This window comes from Lates calcarifer, linkage group LG8, assembly GCF_001640805.2.
Source record: "Lates calcarifer isolate ASB-BC8 linkage group LG8, TLL_Latcal_v3, whole genome shotgun sequence".
Lineage (NCBI taxonomy): Eukaryota > Metazoa > Chordata > Actinopteri > Centropomidae > Lates > Lates calcarifer.
Window position 1 is genome coordinate 11,506,297 of NC_066840.1, and position 15,971 is coordinate 11,522,267.

Sequence of the window (15,971 nt, forward strand, 5' to 3'; positions counted from 1 at the left end):
TATGTTGCTGTATGCACCCAGGAATCTTCTTCAGGGGCCCTGCTGTACCTTTAACATCTGGAAATCTCCATACAAACCGAATTACTATTCCCATGTGGACACACCACTCCATCTGTTGTACTGTAAATCAAAAATACACTCTTCATCATAGATAGATAGATAGATAGATAGATTCACCAGGTACAATGAGATATGATACTATATGATAGTGATGTAATTGTATGATAAGGCTAGAATTGTGTATTTGTGTGTTGTGCAAACCATTTTCTCATTTTCGTAGATAGATAGAAAGATAGAATGGTCTGTATGAATAAACAGAGAGGAGGAGGCGGGCTCTGGTAAGAGCTGAAGCTAACGGTCCACCGCCTTCATCTCACTGTAGAAATCAGGAGGAGCGTAACTTACCGGGGGACGGTGGGGCAGTGGACTTAAGTTTGACCGGGGAACTGGAGTAGTGGACACTAAGTTCTCTAAGCTGCGGAGTGAATGACGAGAAGACAGGACCGGGATGTACAGTAAGAGAAAAGTAAGTTACTTGTTAGCATCGTTTTGGCTTTCGCTATCACGTTCAGAGACATAAAAAGAAAGTTGGACGACAATGGTCAAATGTAGCAAATATTAACGGTTTAGCGCTAGCTGTCTGCAAATGGCGAACTCTCGGCGTTACTCTCCTAACCGTTAAAGGTCCTTTGTGACATATTTATGACAGAATTAGAATATTTCTACGACATTCTGTTCTGTAACTTGACTCTAGAACTTAACTTTTGCAATAAAGAAGCGTAGCCTTCCCTCCTTGTTATCAGTTTCTTTAGGTGTGTGTAGGCTAACTCATATCAATAACTTGTTTCACTCCAATCTTTCTCACGTCTTTTGTTGACTCGCTACCTCCATAAGATGCTCTTCCTGCTGCCTGTCCTGGCTCTCCTGCCGAGCAGAGAAACGGTGGTCTGCGGAGACGTGGCTCAGAACAACGAGGACAGATCATGGATCAGTTTCAGAGATGTGAGTTTCACCAACAAAACACTGTAGAGTCACTTAAGTAGTGCTGGGTGATATGGCCACAAATCAAATATTGTTTTTTGTCTATCTTATTGATTATTCTCGATTTTAGCCTGGATTTTTCACTGTCCAAATGCAAAAAGTAACATGGTTGAAACGTATACTGTATCTGCACTTTTTCATTATGGCTTACTGCCACTCTCCTAAACAGCTTTGCAATTTTGTTTTCTTATAGGTCTCTATCTATCAGTCTGATTTTAAAAAAGTAAGATGAAGTGTTGTGCAAGAGTGACAAGAGAGCACTCCTACCTTTTAGCACATGCTTAGGTATCACACATGCAGCAACTGGGATAAACTAGGATGAACGACTCATGAATTTAATCTGGTTTAAGTTACAGTGCTTGTAATTTATAATTCTGGCTTCTTCAATTTGTCCAAGGGGAACTTGCCCAAGCATATTATTACTGACTGGGCACATTAGCAGCCTTGGCTCTCTGTTAAGATTAGAAATACATCAGAGTATCTAGTAGTCAGTGAAGTGATGCTAGCAGTACTGCATAGTTATGGCTATGATTCATCCTTGTATCCTTCCTTTGTACAACACTAAAACTAGGTTACCAGTTTTAATGTTGTGGATGACTGGTGTATTAACAGTTTAAAGGTGGGACTGAGTGAAGTGGAAATTGCAAATTCATGGAGGGTTGATGGTACAAATTCATTGCTCTTTTAAAGAGCTAATGGAGAGCTGAGGCAAACCCAGGCTATTGACCCCATAAACTTTAGGCTCAAGTCAAGTAGAGCTTTCAGCAGAGGGAGAGTCTCATTACGATGGCCTGCTGTGCTGTTAGCAGCAGAGTGAGCTGGGTCAATCTGTCACAGCTCATGTGCAAGCCTAAAAATAGGTAGCATGTCCCCACCCAGAGCAGCTGGTACTGCACTCAGCTGAGCTTTTTTGTGCAACATAATTATAAATGTTCCTCTGTGATAAAAGACAAGAGTGTTTCTGCTCTTTTTGGAGAGGAGATACTCCAGAAATGTGTGTCGCATGCAGTTGCGATTACTGTGTGGTCTCTTTGTCTTTGAATGTGCACTTCTGAGTAAACCAGACCAAATGGGCCACGGTCTTCCTTCCTCTCCTGCTTTTCAGTGTCTTTTGTCAGAATCCCTGTGTGTAAGTGTTAACAGAAAGCTTGCTGTCGCTGAACGAGTAGAACTGATTTGATCCTCAAGAGGTGGAAAAGCTCTTTTGTTGTTGTTGATCGCTCTGCTTGTTGTTCTCCTCTTCAGGCTCGTCCTTTACTTTCTCTTCTCTCTGTCTGCTTCCTGATGCTGATAGAAAGGTCTCTCAGCTTTTTAAGTCATAATGCAGCTATACAACATTTATGAACAGAAACAGGATTCTGCAGTCGTTTGTGAATTGTGTCTGCAAAGAGTATATCTAGAGTTGTGGTTTCCAGCTGTATGAATAAGTGTCTGTCTCAGCTGAACCTCATGTTTTATCATGTTTTACAAACTTCTGACTTTGAGTGTCTATCATATCTCCTGGGTTTTGTCTTTATTCAGCTTTTTCTCACAGCCCATTCCTCTCTCTGGGCTGTACAGCCAGTCAGTCAGAACACACACACACACACACACACACACCCCTTCTCCCTCACTGAGATCTTTAGTTGTTACCGGTCAGAGAGATGCCATGGCTCGTAATCATTCTTTGTTATTTCTTTACTGTTTCCTACTCCCTTCCTACTTTTCCCGTTTTCGCATTTTCCTTCTTCTCACCTCGTCTCCTCTTCTCTCTTTTGTCCTCTAAATCTCATGGCTCTTTCCTTGCTGTCATGCTCCACCAATCACTGATGAAATGCTGCTATATTATATGGCCCTGTCCTTTTTCTCCTGCTCTCCTTCCTATTCTTTCCTAGCAATGACTCTGTCTCTCTATTTGCTTTTCTCTCATGTCTGAAACCTTAGTGTGTACCTCCTTTTTTTTCTTCTTCTCTGTCAACTGTGATAAGTCAGTGCAGTTCTCAGGTGATTGGGAGGAGAGGGAGAGAGAAGGGAAAAGTGGTGTTTCTAGGTTGTCTCAAGTGTGTGTGTTTCTGAGCTGTAACACCTTTCTGAGCAGGTGGAAGAGCCTCATATCTCTCACACACAGTTAACCACTCTGAGATTCCTGCAGGGACCATGGAGTGACAATTTTTAGAGTCATGCATTAGTAATTAGAAAACTTACCTCGCCTCAGACCCTCGATTTAATCTGTGTGTGCGTGTGTTTGGGGGGGGGGTCCTCATGGCTCATGGGCACCAAAGCCCAGTCTTAATGAGGCTAAATGTCATTTCTGAGGTCCTGGTTAAAGTTAGGGATATGGTTTGGGTTTGGCAATGCAATGAATGGGAGTCAAACTTGTGTGTGTGTGTGTGTGTGTGTGTGTGTGTGTGTACTTACTTGGCACCCATGAGGTGATGTTCCTCAGATTCAGAAATGTTTAAGTGATGCTAAACCTCTTGGCATTTTCAGGATTGCCAAGACTAGAACTGAATGTGTGGGAGAATTAAAATGTGTACTCAGCACTGCTCCTGTAGACTGGTGCTACAGTACTGTAGAATTACTCTCTAGCACATTTTCGTTTACATTCCTATAAAGTGGTAATGGCTTTCAAATTCAGTCAGTTCAGAGCGTAGAGGACCAGTTCACCTGGCTGCCTACTAGGAATGCATATTTTAATCAGTTTCCTTAATTAGTCATTGGCCAACAAGCTAAAATATTTAAGTAAAGATACCTTTCAAAGAGTAAATTGCTCATTAACTATTCTTTTTCATGATTTAAAAGCAGTCGACTCAAGGCATCATGATTTTTTTATACCTTTGGTGTCAGAAAAACTTTCTGTAGCATTGTCATAATCATATTGTCATAGTGTAAAATATAGTTTCATCATCACATGTCTCCTCTGTCAACTAGCTCTGATCTGCAGACATTATGTTTCAGCACCATAGACAGCTCCACATCTCCAGTCTGGCTATGGAATTGTTTGAAAGTTGGTTTTTGTTTGCCTTTTTCTGCTTGAATCTGCCAATGACAACCCTCAGACAAACTGATGAAAATGATTGTTTATATTAACCTATTAGAAGGCCCTAAACAACAACACCTCCACTGTCAGTGAGTTTGTTGGTTTCAGTATTAATATCCAACATTTTTTTCACTGCCCATGTGATCCATTTTAATCAGAGGTAATGACCCCTCCCCCACTTAGATGACAGTTTGTGATGTGGTAACAGCTGGCTGGACGTCATGTTTCTGGCTGACCTTCCAGCCCTCTGTTTTTATGTGTGTGTGTGTGTGTGTGAGAGAGAGAGAGTTGCTGATAACTCATCTGGACCTGAAACAGATGGTGTTTGATCTCCTCGTCATATAAACTGTTGGATGTCACTCATATAGAACTGAATCAAGGAGAAGTCACCATTTAAAGGTCATTAAATGCCTAGATCTATGGCTGTGCTCTGAGCCAATATGTCCATCATCCATTCATGTTTGCTTAATTAAAAGGCCCAAGAAATGTGCCCAAATAGACAGGTTCACAATACTTGTCTAAAGACAATGCTCAGGTGCACATGTAGTCACTCTGCAGTGTCATTCATTTTTCACATCTGCGATGACTTTTTTTTTTTTAACACAGATGTGGATAGAGACAAGGTGGGAGGAAGGGATTCTGTGTGTGTGTGTGTGTGTGTGTGAGAGAGAGAGAGAGAGAGAGAGAGGGAGAGAGAGAGAGAGAGAGGAGACTTGAGGGTAGAAGATAATTGATGAGGGTGGAAAATATTTCTCTCGCCAAACAATGGTAGAGAGACTGCAGATACCTGACACTGCAGTTTCTGTGTGTGTGTGTGTGTGTGTGTGTGTGTGTGTGTGTGTGTGTGTGTGTGTGTGTGTGTGTGTGTGTGTCAGTGGTACATGGCTGTGGCTCTCAGAGGTTTGGGGAGCAGTTCAAAGCAGATAAAATATTTAAAGGGGCAGCAGTTCTGTTTACTTTGTGAAAGGAATGTTTGTCATTTCTTTTTTTTAAATGATGAGTAAACGTCACTGAAAGCAGCTCAGCCTCTTCTTCACCACCAAATGTATGATGGTTGGCTAGATTGGATCCCTCTTCTTGAAAGAGGGGGCCTGTTGTCCAGAGTTGCTTTTGACATGCTATTGATTCTGAATCAGATTTTGGGTAGCTCATACATCTGCTGAATTCAAAATTATTGAATTATTGCTGATTGGACTTTAAAATACTTAATCACATACCCTAAATATGCGTTCACTTTATGTACTTCTATCTCTAGTAGTGTTTTTTTTTTTTTTTTTTTGTACTGACATGTAGAGGTTTGTGCAGTTGTAGCACTGGGTGTGGTAATTTCTGTCAGCTCACCTGCAGTGTGGAGGGGAAGTGTTTCACTTCCTGTGACACAGGATATCCATCACCTTGTCATGATGACTCAAAGGTCACCCTAGTGGACCAGGTGGGCGGGGTCATTGCTGTCACTCTGCCGTGCACTGGACAGCTGGCCAGTGGTTTGATTGATGGACGGCAGTGGCCCGGTGTTGCTTTTACCTGGCAGATTGATGAATGGTTTATGTTTTTTGCAAGGACACACACAAGACAGATTTGTTTGCAGAATGGGCAGGGCTGTGTATTTCCTGGACTCATGTGAAATGGAGAATATGCACACACGATGTTTCAACTGTTATCCTGTGCTGTTGCCAATGTTTTGGTCTAATTTTCACTGAATGTTGGTAAAAGCTCATTCTGTGAGAAGTGTTGCCTCCTGTATTATTGTTACATTACTAAATTTGTATCATTACTCTGTAATTTAATTTACTCCAACAGCTAATCAATTATCTCTTCAATATAATAACCATAATTTAGCACACAAAAACACACAGCCTTGGTTACCACTCTACAGTAGAGAATATGAGCTCTAGCTCCTCCAGTGACAGAGGGCTGTTCAGTCTGATTCTACAACTGTGTCATAATTTACTGGGCCAGCCTGTCACCAGAGCATTATGTTTAGTAAAATATCCAGCTTATGAAGCAGCTCTTTAAAGTTATTGTTCTCATAAAACCTGAAATAGAAACAGCTGTTTTTCACATTAGAGCAATGAATGCTTTCTGACATGGGGAAATATTATGCCAGAAAGATTGAAATACAATTTCATTGGTGGTTTTTGACAAACAACCACAAAATCACACAAGTTTATGAGGGTATGTGTTGCAAATTCTTGAATTCTTGAATTTGAGGTGTAACCACATCTGAGTTTTCCACTGCATCTCATGGTCTTCATCAGCATTCAGCGCCCAAACCTGGTCACAGCATTGACTGAGGAGGGGTCAAAGTAATCGACTAGGAGTCAGTGGGTGGACTAAAGAAGACATCCACATCTAACACAGAGGAACATCCTTAAACAGAGGCAGGGGTTACAGCCACTTGTCAAATGTCCGGACTTGTCAAAGGTCCAGACTTAGATCACCTGATGACACTTGATCCAGCTCCATTCAGTGATGAAGACTGACACAAATGAACTCTGAAAGTGGATTGTTCAGTGTTGAGGTCACATCCTGTTGGGAGAATATCTAGATTTGGCGAGAGAGACAGAGAAATGTGAAGGTGAAAAGCAAATAGGAACTTTTTGCTATCTCTGTTAGAGGTGTGAGAGTAGACAATGACAGCTCCATTATTTCTAACATCCATTAAGAGCCAGTGAAGTCATTAGTGCTAGAAATGAGTCCTACTGCACAGAGACAAACAAACACAGCGCTGATCTCGAGCCTCAAACAGAATGACAATCATCAGCCATGTGTGTTTGTGATGAATGGTAATTAAACTGAGAGATGGATGTCTGTGGTCTGTCCTATGTGTGTTCTCAGTGCATCTTTACCGCAGGGGATTCAATTAATTGCATTTTAGAGAGAAGAAGTCTGTTTCTGGTTTCCCTTCAGTGTCTCACCTCCACAGAGCAATTCTTACATTTCATTGCATCTTCTTTCTTTACACAACTGTCACTATCTCCAGTTTGTAAATACCTTCTCACCTATTTACTACTCTTCCAGTTCCTGCCTCCTAGTTTTGTGTTGACAGAAGATTAAAAACCATGAATAGGTGGGGCGAGTCCATGTCATCAGCATAATGTCTTATTGCAGATTACAGGATATTCTCTGCCTCGACGTGGAAGGCCTACTGAAAAGAACCTGCAGTTCCATGTATCAAGTTAAAAATTGTTGAATTGCTGAACTGCCTGCCAAAAAAGCCCTAAAAATTAGGGTGTATTTCCTTAAAACGGCACCATTATTCATCATCATCAGAGTTATCATGATCCCAAGAAATTAGCATCTCTTGATGTGTATGTACTGCAAGTACACATACTTTGTTTCATTTTTTGTGGATTTGTCATCAGGAAATTCATATAATTTAATATACTCACACAAGACAATTTGTTCTGTCCTATTCTTAACACATCACAAAACACTGTCAGGCTCACACACGTGTGTGTGTGTGTACAGGTACAGCAGGAGCACAGACGCACAGGTGGAGTTTTGAATTGCTGTGTAATTGCATTTTTGAACTCAGGCTTGCAGCTCACCCAAGCCTTCAAGTTCTCAGTCAGAATACAGTATACGCTCACGCATACAAATGACCAAGTCCTGGATTGGCTTCTCTTAATACCATATATGGTGCCCTTCCTCCCAGCCTCCTCATCTTCCTCCTTATCACCAACAATACTGCACTTAACTGGCTTAAACTGTAATGCTCTCAACTCTAAGGAGAGGGAGGCACCACAGCCTGGGAGTCAGGAAAGGAGGAAGGCAGAAACACTCAGGTCCACTGGGGGTGTGTGTGTGTATGTGTGTGTGTGTGGGCTGGCAGACAGTGTGGTATGCTGATAAGCATGGTAGAGCCTATTAGCTGTTTGGCCTGCAGCCTGAATGTCACTGGTGATTTTTTTCTCTCTGGTCAGAAGCATAGTTATTGTTTCAGAGCCAGTGGGATGATAGATGAAGGATGGTTTCCATCATGTACCTCCTGAAGAAGAAGTTGTTGTTGATGAAAAATGCACGTCTGTATTAATGTTAGGTATAATCGTGCCTCAATTAAGTGTATATTTACTTAATAATAGATTATATATGATCACTCTCTGAAGGCATGGTTCAACATTTTGGGAAATCTGCCTGTTCCATTCTTACTGACAGTTAGATGAGATGCCTGGCAACCTTATGGTGACAGCAAGACTCCAAGAAGTGACTGTACCCAGCCAAGGAATAGTGTTGGGTTTTTAATGTTTTACTATGTATGGATCAAACAAGCCACACATAACATATAAGTTAATCAGCTTAAGACCTTTGAACAGAGCCAGATGAGCTGTCCCTCCTGTTTCCAGTGTTTATGCTAACTAAGCTTATGATCTCCTTATATAGTCTTTATATTTAGCATACAGTCATGAGATTTCTATCAATCTCCTCATGGAAGTGTCAGCATAAAAAGCAAATAAAAGTGTTTTATGAATTGCCAGTCTATTCCTTTATACCAGCAATATCCCACTGAAAGTGACATTAACTATATAATGATACACAATATTTATATATTTTTAAAATTGCAAACCAGTTGGTCACATTTAATATATATGTATATCATTATTATTGTTATAGGTCTTCCACATGTATAATATTTATAAATACAGCAGCAAAACCTAGTTTTGATTTTTTAAAACTTTAAGTTAAAACGTAACTTAAAACACTTTGTTTTCTTCTAATTTCTTTTTCTGAATTTGAATGATGTGATTTAGGTCTGTATCCACAGTATGTATGGCAGTTGATTGCAGAAATACTTAAACTGCCCATAATTTTATATTCAAAGAACATAAAACTTTAAGTGTACAAAATGGTGGAGACAACAAAAATGTGATCACAAAACACAGGCATACGCAATGTAGAGCAACTGGTCTAATTAACATTCATTGTTAAAGAGAAAAAAGGAAAAATGCCTTTCCACACTTACTGCATTTTCTCCTCAGTCCTTATAGTTTTCTGCTCTTAAGACTCTTGACTTGTGCCAGAGTTGCAATGTACTAATGGCATAAAATACACATTATTATGCAAAAATTTGACTCTGCACTAGTTTTGGAGTAAGAATATAAGAGATTAATGTACTTTAATGCTTTGCACCAACATGAAATGATACAAGACTGAATGGAATCAACAGATTTACTGTAGCTTCAGATGTACTGGCAGATCTGCACATGTGCTGGAAAACATCTAAAAATGCTTGAAGCCTAGTTTTGTTTGTCCTGTTTACTGAAGAAATGAAGAAGAAAAAGGATCTATTTTAATCTGACCCAAATATTTTTCCCTAGTTTGTCTCTATTCACTGTGTTTTCTATTAGATGTGTGAACCAGACCACAAACGAGTAAATCTCTTTTAGGATAAAATGTTACCTCTGAACCCAGATAATGTCTGACCTTTTCCAGTTTGAAGCTGCTCTAATCGCTGTCAAAATCCCAGATCACAACTTTTCTTCCATCTCAAATTCTGTTTCAAGAGAGGAGCAGCAATTCTGCTATCTATAAATGGTTTCAGATTAAAAGTACAGGATGTCAGAATCATCAGAGAACAAAGTCAGTCCCACATATTTAGATTTATACATGTTGCTAAGCTTTCTCTTTCATAGCAGCTGGTTTCCTTGTCCTCTCTTGCCTCTTATCTCTAGTAAGAAGATGGCCTGCTGGTGTTTGTAACAGGTGAATGTCATGTCATCTTCCTACAGTCTTAAGAGTGGCTCTCAACACTTTTCCTACTCTGCCTTGCTCTGTCTGGTAATCATCCCCAAATGTGGTTTAATTTTTTGGCCTTATGTCTATAACAAAAATCTGGAGGTAGGAAGCATGACAGTTAACCTCAGAGGATTAAATTGTATTTCCTCAATCCACATTAACACAATACATATTTTTATATGACTATCTTACTATATAACTGTGAGTTTCCCATAGATAATCTAAAGTGGCAAAGATATCTTATCTATTAAAGTCTGCAATTGAGGCAGTACTCAAGTCATCAACTCTTCTACCTGTAAACAAGAATTAATTATCTGTATATCAGTTATCTAGAGGTTTATATACATGCTTATGGTTATGAACTTTCAGTGCAGCGCACACACATGCTGTCTGACAGTACAGCATAAAAGTCACTTTATAAAGCAATGTGTCAACAAAGAGGAAAGGACGGTATGAAGTCATTTTTTCTTCCAATTTATAAGATAAACAGCAGCCTAGCTGCTCACATGGATTTCTATTCACATTCTTCAGGCTTTCTCTCCTCACCTCACAGTCCAATCTTCCTCAGTTCTTTGTCTCTTTCTCTCCCTCCATTTATTATTCTCTCTGCAGTGGGTAATGAGAATGGCAGTAAAATATGCAAATCATGAGATTAAAAACTACACAGAAATATTTTAGTGGGCCTATAATGCTCTGTCTGCAGCAGACAAACAATGTGCTGTGGGGGTGTTGGGTGGGTGGAGATGCTCTGCAGCAGGACTGGATATATTGCTGTAGTAGGTATAAAACTAGTGATGATCTGGAGTCAGAATAGGCTCTTTCTAAGCACCACATCATCCTGTTGTCAATGCTAACACAGTTGCACAATCGCCTTACAGATATTAATGACACCAAAACAATCAGAGGTTTCGCTGCAATTACATAAAATTAAAGAATTTCCCGAGTAGACGCAGGGAAAATCAATGTTTCTCTCAGCCGCATCTATCCAACAGCACCTCTGGTTTTTACTGTACAATGATAGATGTAAACTCGATAGACTCAACTTCTGGTTCTGTGAATGGAGTGGATTATGGTGGACTGAATGACTATAAGTTAACTAGATAGATGTAATTCTGGATCTATACTGCCCGGGAAAATGTGACTGGACAAATGTTAGGGCATCAACATAACCACATCAAGTTCAGAGTAATTTATATATTGCTTGAAGAATTCCACAGAAAACCAACAGTCTCTTTAGAACTGACAGACTACATTTGTATTTTACTATCAGTTTATTCTTAAATTGTTATGCATTAGTTTTTTAAATTATTATTTATTTATGTTTTTGATCTCTGGACCGCAATTACGTACATCCCTAGGGCAACACACATGGTGGTGTGTGATGCATGCAAACACCATAGGAACCTAATTACCACCAAGTATTATGGATGTACTAATAGTCCATCTATACATACAATACATGCCTTGGTTGCCACTCAACAAGAAAAGGATGCAGGTTTCATATAACTTGTTCTCCACAGTGTTGCTCATTCAATTGTGTACCAACCGGCTCAGGTCCAGTCCATTCCTCTTTACCATACACTGGGCTCAGCATTGGTTTGAGTTCATTTAGGTAAAAAAAAAAAAAAAATTGGACACAAAAAGTTACAAAACCAACATATATCAGGAAGAAAGGTTATCATTCATTGTCTGTCACAGTGTCAGCAAATAGAGCTCATTGCTTTTAGCCAAATGCCACTCTCCTCTCTTCTGGCGTCTGCCTTCAGACCCACTCACATTACCCATCCTCTTGAAACTTGACAACCAGTCAAAAATGACAACTTGTGACCATGACGACCTGCATACCTGCGGTGTCTTGACACGTCACTGTGGCTTGACATGCAATCACATGATGGGATACACCACTGCTCTGTGTCCTAGTGTCGACACAGGTTTACTTCCCAGAAAAGCAGCAGTTTTATCACATTCAGTCCTCAGAGCATCCCAGCTACAGTACTTACTACTTGTAAGTCTATGCCGTGTCCAGCTGTTTGATGCCATTGATCTGTGTTGTACTTATGAGCGATGCAATTGAACCGTAAAACATCAGTGCATAAGCAGTTAAATTATAGTTCAGCTACAGTCAGTCAGGTGCTACGCTGGTAGCAAAAGTGTGTGTGAGGAAACCTAAAAAGAGCGGAAGTGACGATCATAAAGAGGCTCTCGTGTGGAAATTCTGTTCTAGTGTGCTGGTGGCTAGAAGCTTTCCTTATGACATCACAATAAGAATTTTGCTGAGTAGCAGTTGTCATAGAAACATCCACACATGACAAATCCAATTCTTAACTCAGAATCCTTGACTCTCTATGGGGAATCAAGGTCTCCATTATTGGTTCAGATCTCCCAAAGGGAAAGTTGCATCCCAGAAGGGCTCATTAACAAATGGAGTTTATATTAGAGAGAGAGTGACATTGAAACCAGTGGAGTTGAGGGGCAGAGATAACGAATGGTTACAAATGATGGAAGGTAGGCAGGTCACGAAGAGGGTTTACTGGTGTCTGTTCTGGTGTCCTCTCAGATGTTATAAATAATCCAACATACAGACTGTAAATGCCATCTATAGTAAATGTTGGAATTTTACAAATGGCTACCATAAAATAAGGGTTGTCAATATCACATGTTGTAGATGTCTCAGACTAAAGATAATGGCTTTTAACCTACATTTTATTGGCCAAGGAATTCATAAATGTAAGGGAATAGATCAGCATAGATTTGCAAAAATGTGGCAAAACTCAGATAGATATACAAGCACATGCACATGTACATAAACCTTGGTCCTGTTTCTAGAGAAAAAGTTTGTTGTCCTCTTTTCTAAAGTGTTATTTTGTGTTGTTGAGGTCGCAGTTACAAGGAAAGTTTAATGTCTCCATTTTAATCTTTTATATTCAATGAGCATAGCAGTCTGCACAGCCTGAAAAACATCTTATCTTTATAATTTTTCCCTCTGTTGCTCCTAAAGTTTTGGGGACCATAAATTGAAAAAGACGGATTTATAGAATTAATTCAGCATTTGTTGTTACACGGTTCTAAACTAGCAGTGAGTTATTGATCATTAAAAGCACTGTAGGCTACATCAGTCAATACAATTATTTATTTAAGGGTTCCTAAAGGGAAGGAAATATCGGCTTTTGTTGGATTTGGGCTGAGCTCAGCATTTACTACTAATACAATTTCTTTGACCTCCAGATAAGCCCACACAGTAAAAACATTTTTTTTCTAAAAGTTGAAAACTTTTTTTTTACTTTTTTTTTTTTTTACTTTTTTTTTTTTACTTCTTTTTTCAATAACAAGCAAATCTACTTTGTAAGAAATTTATTCTGACACTTGAAAACTAAACTTTATTTATTTGTTCATTTAACAGGAACCATGCAGAAAAAAACACTGCATTAAGATAAGTAGTGCAACAGACATACTGTGTATAGAGCTTTGAGCTGAGGCTCATTTGCAGCCTCCATGTAAGGCTTTTAAAATCGAGGTGAAAACATCCAAAGAAATAGCTAGATGAAATAGAATCAGCATAAAAAGAACAGGACAGATGAAATAATTGTGCACGTGTATTTACATGCATCTATGTGTGTATGTACTGTACATGACTAAGTCTATCTAGCAGTCCAATCAAAGTTGTTCAGTGTTCACATCTTTGTTGTTGCTTAAGCTGTGTTTCACTTGAGTAGTGAAGATTTCTGATTGCAATTTCAAATCTGATGGTTAGGTTTTCCATAACCGAATCTTTTACTGAAAAAGATGACAGACTAATTATCGTCCTGCTCCTTAGAAGTCTACAGTTCCCACTTGCTGCTCCTCTGGTCTTAACTCCTTCAATATTATATTTTTTCAACAACTGGCAAAGGCCATTTTATACACTTAAATATTGTTTTCTTTTGAAAGAGGGCTCTATAAAGTTGTGAGACTTGTGTGATAGAATTTGACAATGTCAAGGTTTGCTTTTCTTGATTCAGTTTGAAAGAGCCTGACAGACATATCAACACAAACTCTCCCCCTCTCTGTGCCTCAGTCACTCACTCAGTCATTCACTCTCTGTCTCTCACATACACAAATCGCACCCAGGAGAAACAGGTGGACTATTAACAGCTTATTATTTTCACTTCAAAGATCTGTATCCTTCTCAGCAGTGAGGGCATACCAACATCTGTCAGCTAGAGGAGAGAGAGTGAGAATGAAGCTGAAATGTTCAGAGCAAGCTGTTGAGTTCTTTCAGGAGCACATAGACAGATAGGAAAAACGACAGCTATGCCTTTGTTTTTCACACCACAGAGAGGTTATGGACACACCAGGGCCATACAAGCAATGTGTGAGAACAGGAGCAGAGAGCTGAGACTGTTAGTGCTGGCACCAAAATGCCTCAGCAGCAACAAACACAGTTTATCCTGTTCTAGCTGGTAGAGCTCACCTCACACATAAACTGTGTATTTTGCGTGTTTAAGTTTTAAGTATTTCAGTGCCCATGTGAGCTACTCTCCTGGGCGACGCAAGAAACATATCAGTGCTTGAATCTTTAATAATCATTTAACCAAACTAAGTTAAAGTTGGCACACAAGTAGAGAAAGGCATAGATAAGTCAGCAACCAAACAGAAAAAAAACGAAATAAATAGTTTGCATCAGCAGCGGTCTACTCGCATTCAATTCACACTTATTTTCTCACCGGCACAAATTTCCCTCAGACTTGTTCCTGTTTGCAAGAAAGCAGTCTTTTTGGTCAAATAATTCACAGTTATTTATGAGAAATTCCTCCATTTCCCTGCCTACCCTCATTATTTCCTGCAATTGTTTTGATGCAGCAATCTGCTAGTGACTAAGATATCCCCACTCTTCCTTCCTTTATTGCTTTCTCATTATCGGGCTCACCCCAATGTGTTTTCCCGCTCTCACCTTCCTGCCTCTCACCGTTCTTTCTCCGTTCTTCGCTCCATCTCAAATAGCCAGCAGCAGCAGGATTTTAGTTGCGTCTGGCTAATTGAGAGACATGCTGTCTTATCTATTATTCATAACTCTACCTGCACCAGCCAGTGGCTTTGTCACTGCCAGATTTAGGATGAGCTGACACCTATCAGCTCTTTTAACGGTTACATGACTGGGAAACAACCTTGTGTCCTTAGTTTGGTGTACTGACATTGTTAGAGATCTGTTTGACCGAAACCAAGAGTCCTTCCAAATTTGTAGTTGCTTCACCTTAATCAAAGGCTTTTAAAGCCTAAATAAGAGAATCCACCCTCTCACACTGATTTACCTCGGCGACCAGTTTAATCATCAATCAGTATGACTTGTATAATTTATCTTTTTAGTTGCTGTACTTTACCTTGACTTCAGTCTCAAGAGCTTTTACAGCAGGTTTTTCCAATTTGATCAGGTACAGAAAAAGTGGCAATTGTGTCACCTACATCCAGCATAACCCTACATGACTTGTGCTTGGAGAATTGTGGACTTTTGAAGTAATTCTCTTCCTTTACTTGAGTCATTTCTCTGTGTTTCACTGTGAATGAAAGCTCCTGCAGAAGAACTGACACACTTCAATTTGAGTCTTTCTTATTTCCCTCAGTGTATATTTTCTCCCTCTGCTTGTCTGTCCTCTTTTCTTTTAACCTTTATATCTCCTCCCCTTTTTCCTTTCACTGTCCTCATTTGGTACATACTTGCCTTTGCTCCATTTTTCAAGCTGGCCTATCTTTCTTCTATATCAGACTCAATTTCTCTCTTTCAGTCTCATTCTTATAGCATTTCTATAGATAAAGCTGATCCTACACCAGAACATATCTACACAGTGTAGAGGGGAGGGGAAATGGAGGAGAAAGGGGTGGGGGGTGAGTGTGGGGGGAGACACTGGGGAAGAGAAAGAGGATAGGAGGCAGTTGGAGAAGGCTGCAGATCCATGAATAAAACAAGTACATGTTTTCCCTCACAAATGATGCAGCATTCAGTTGGGGCAAGTATAAAATATGTGACCTCATGTTTCTTAATTATATACAGCACAGAAAGGAGAAGAGGAGATTTATGGAACTGTGCTCCCTTCCTTCATTCAAGTGTGGAAGGAAATGTTAAAATTACACATTAAACTTTTCAAGCAAACATTCAATTATTGTACACTTGTAACTGCATAGGTGTCAGTTATTCAACTGT

General features: G+C 39.7%; 1 protein-coding gene across 1 annotated transcript in view; it reads left to right on the top strand.

Moving 5' to 3' along the window:
• Positions 1-230: 230 nt before the first annotated feature.
• LOC108899126 (testican-1) overlaps positions 231-15,971 on the top strand; it is a 54,156-nt gene continuing 38,415 nt past the window's right edge. Inside the window, exons 1-2 of the mRNA XM_018699395.2 lie at positions 231-526; positions 895-1,002. Coding sequence (XP_018554911.1) covers positions 509-526; positions 895-1,002 — 126 coding nt within the window. The 5' untranslated portion in view covers positions 231-508. The remainder of the gene's footprint in view (positions 527-894; positions 1,003-15,971) is intronic.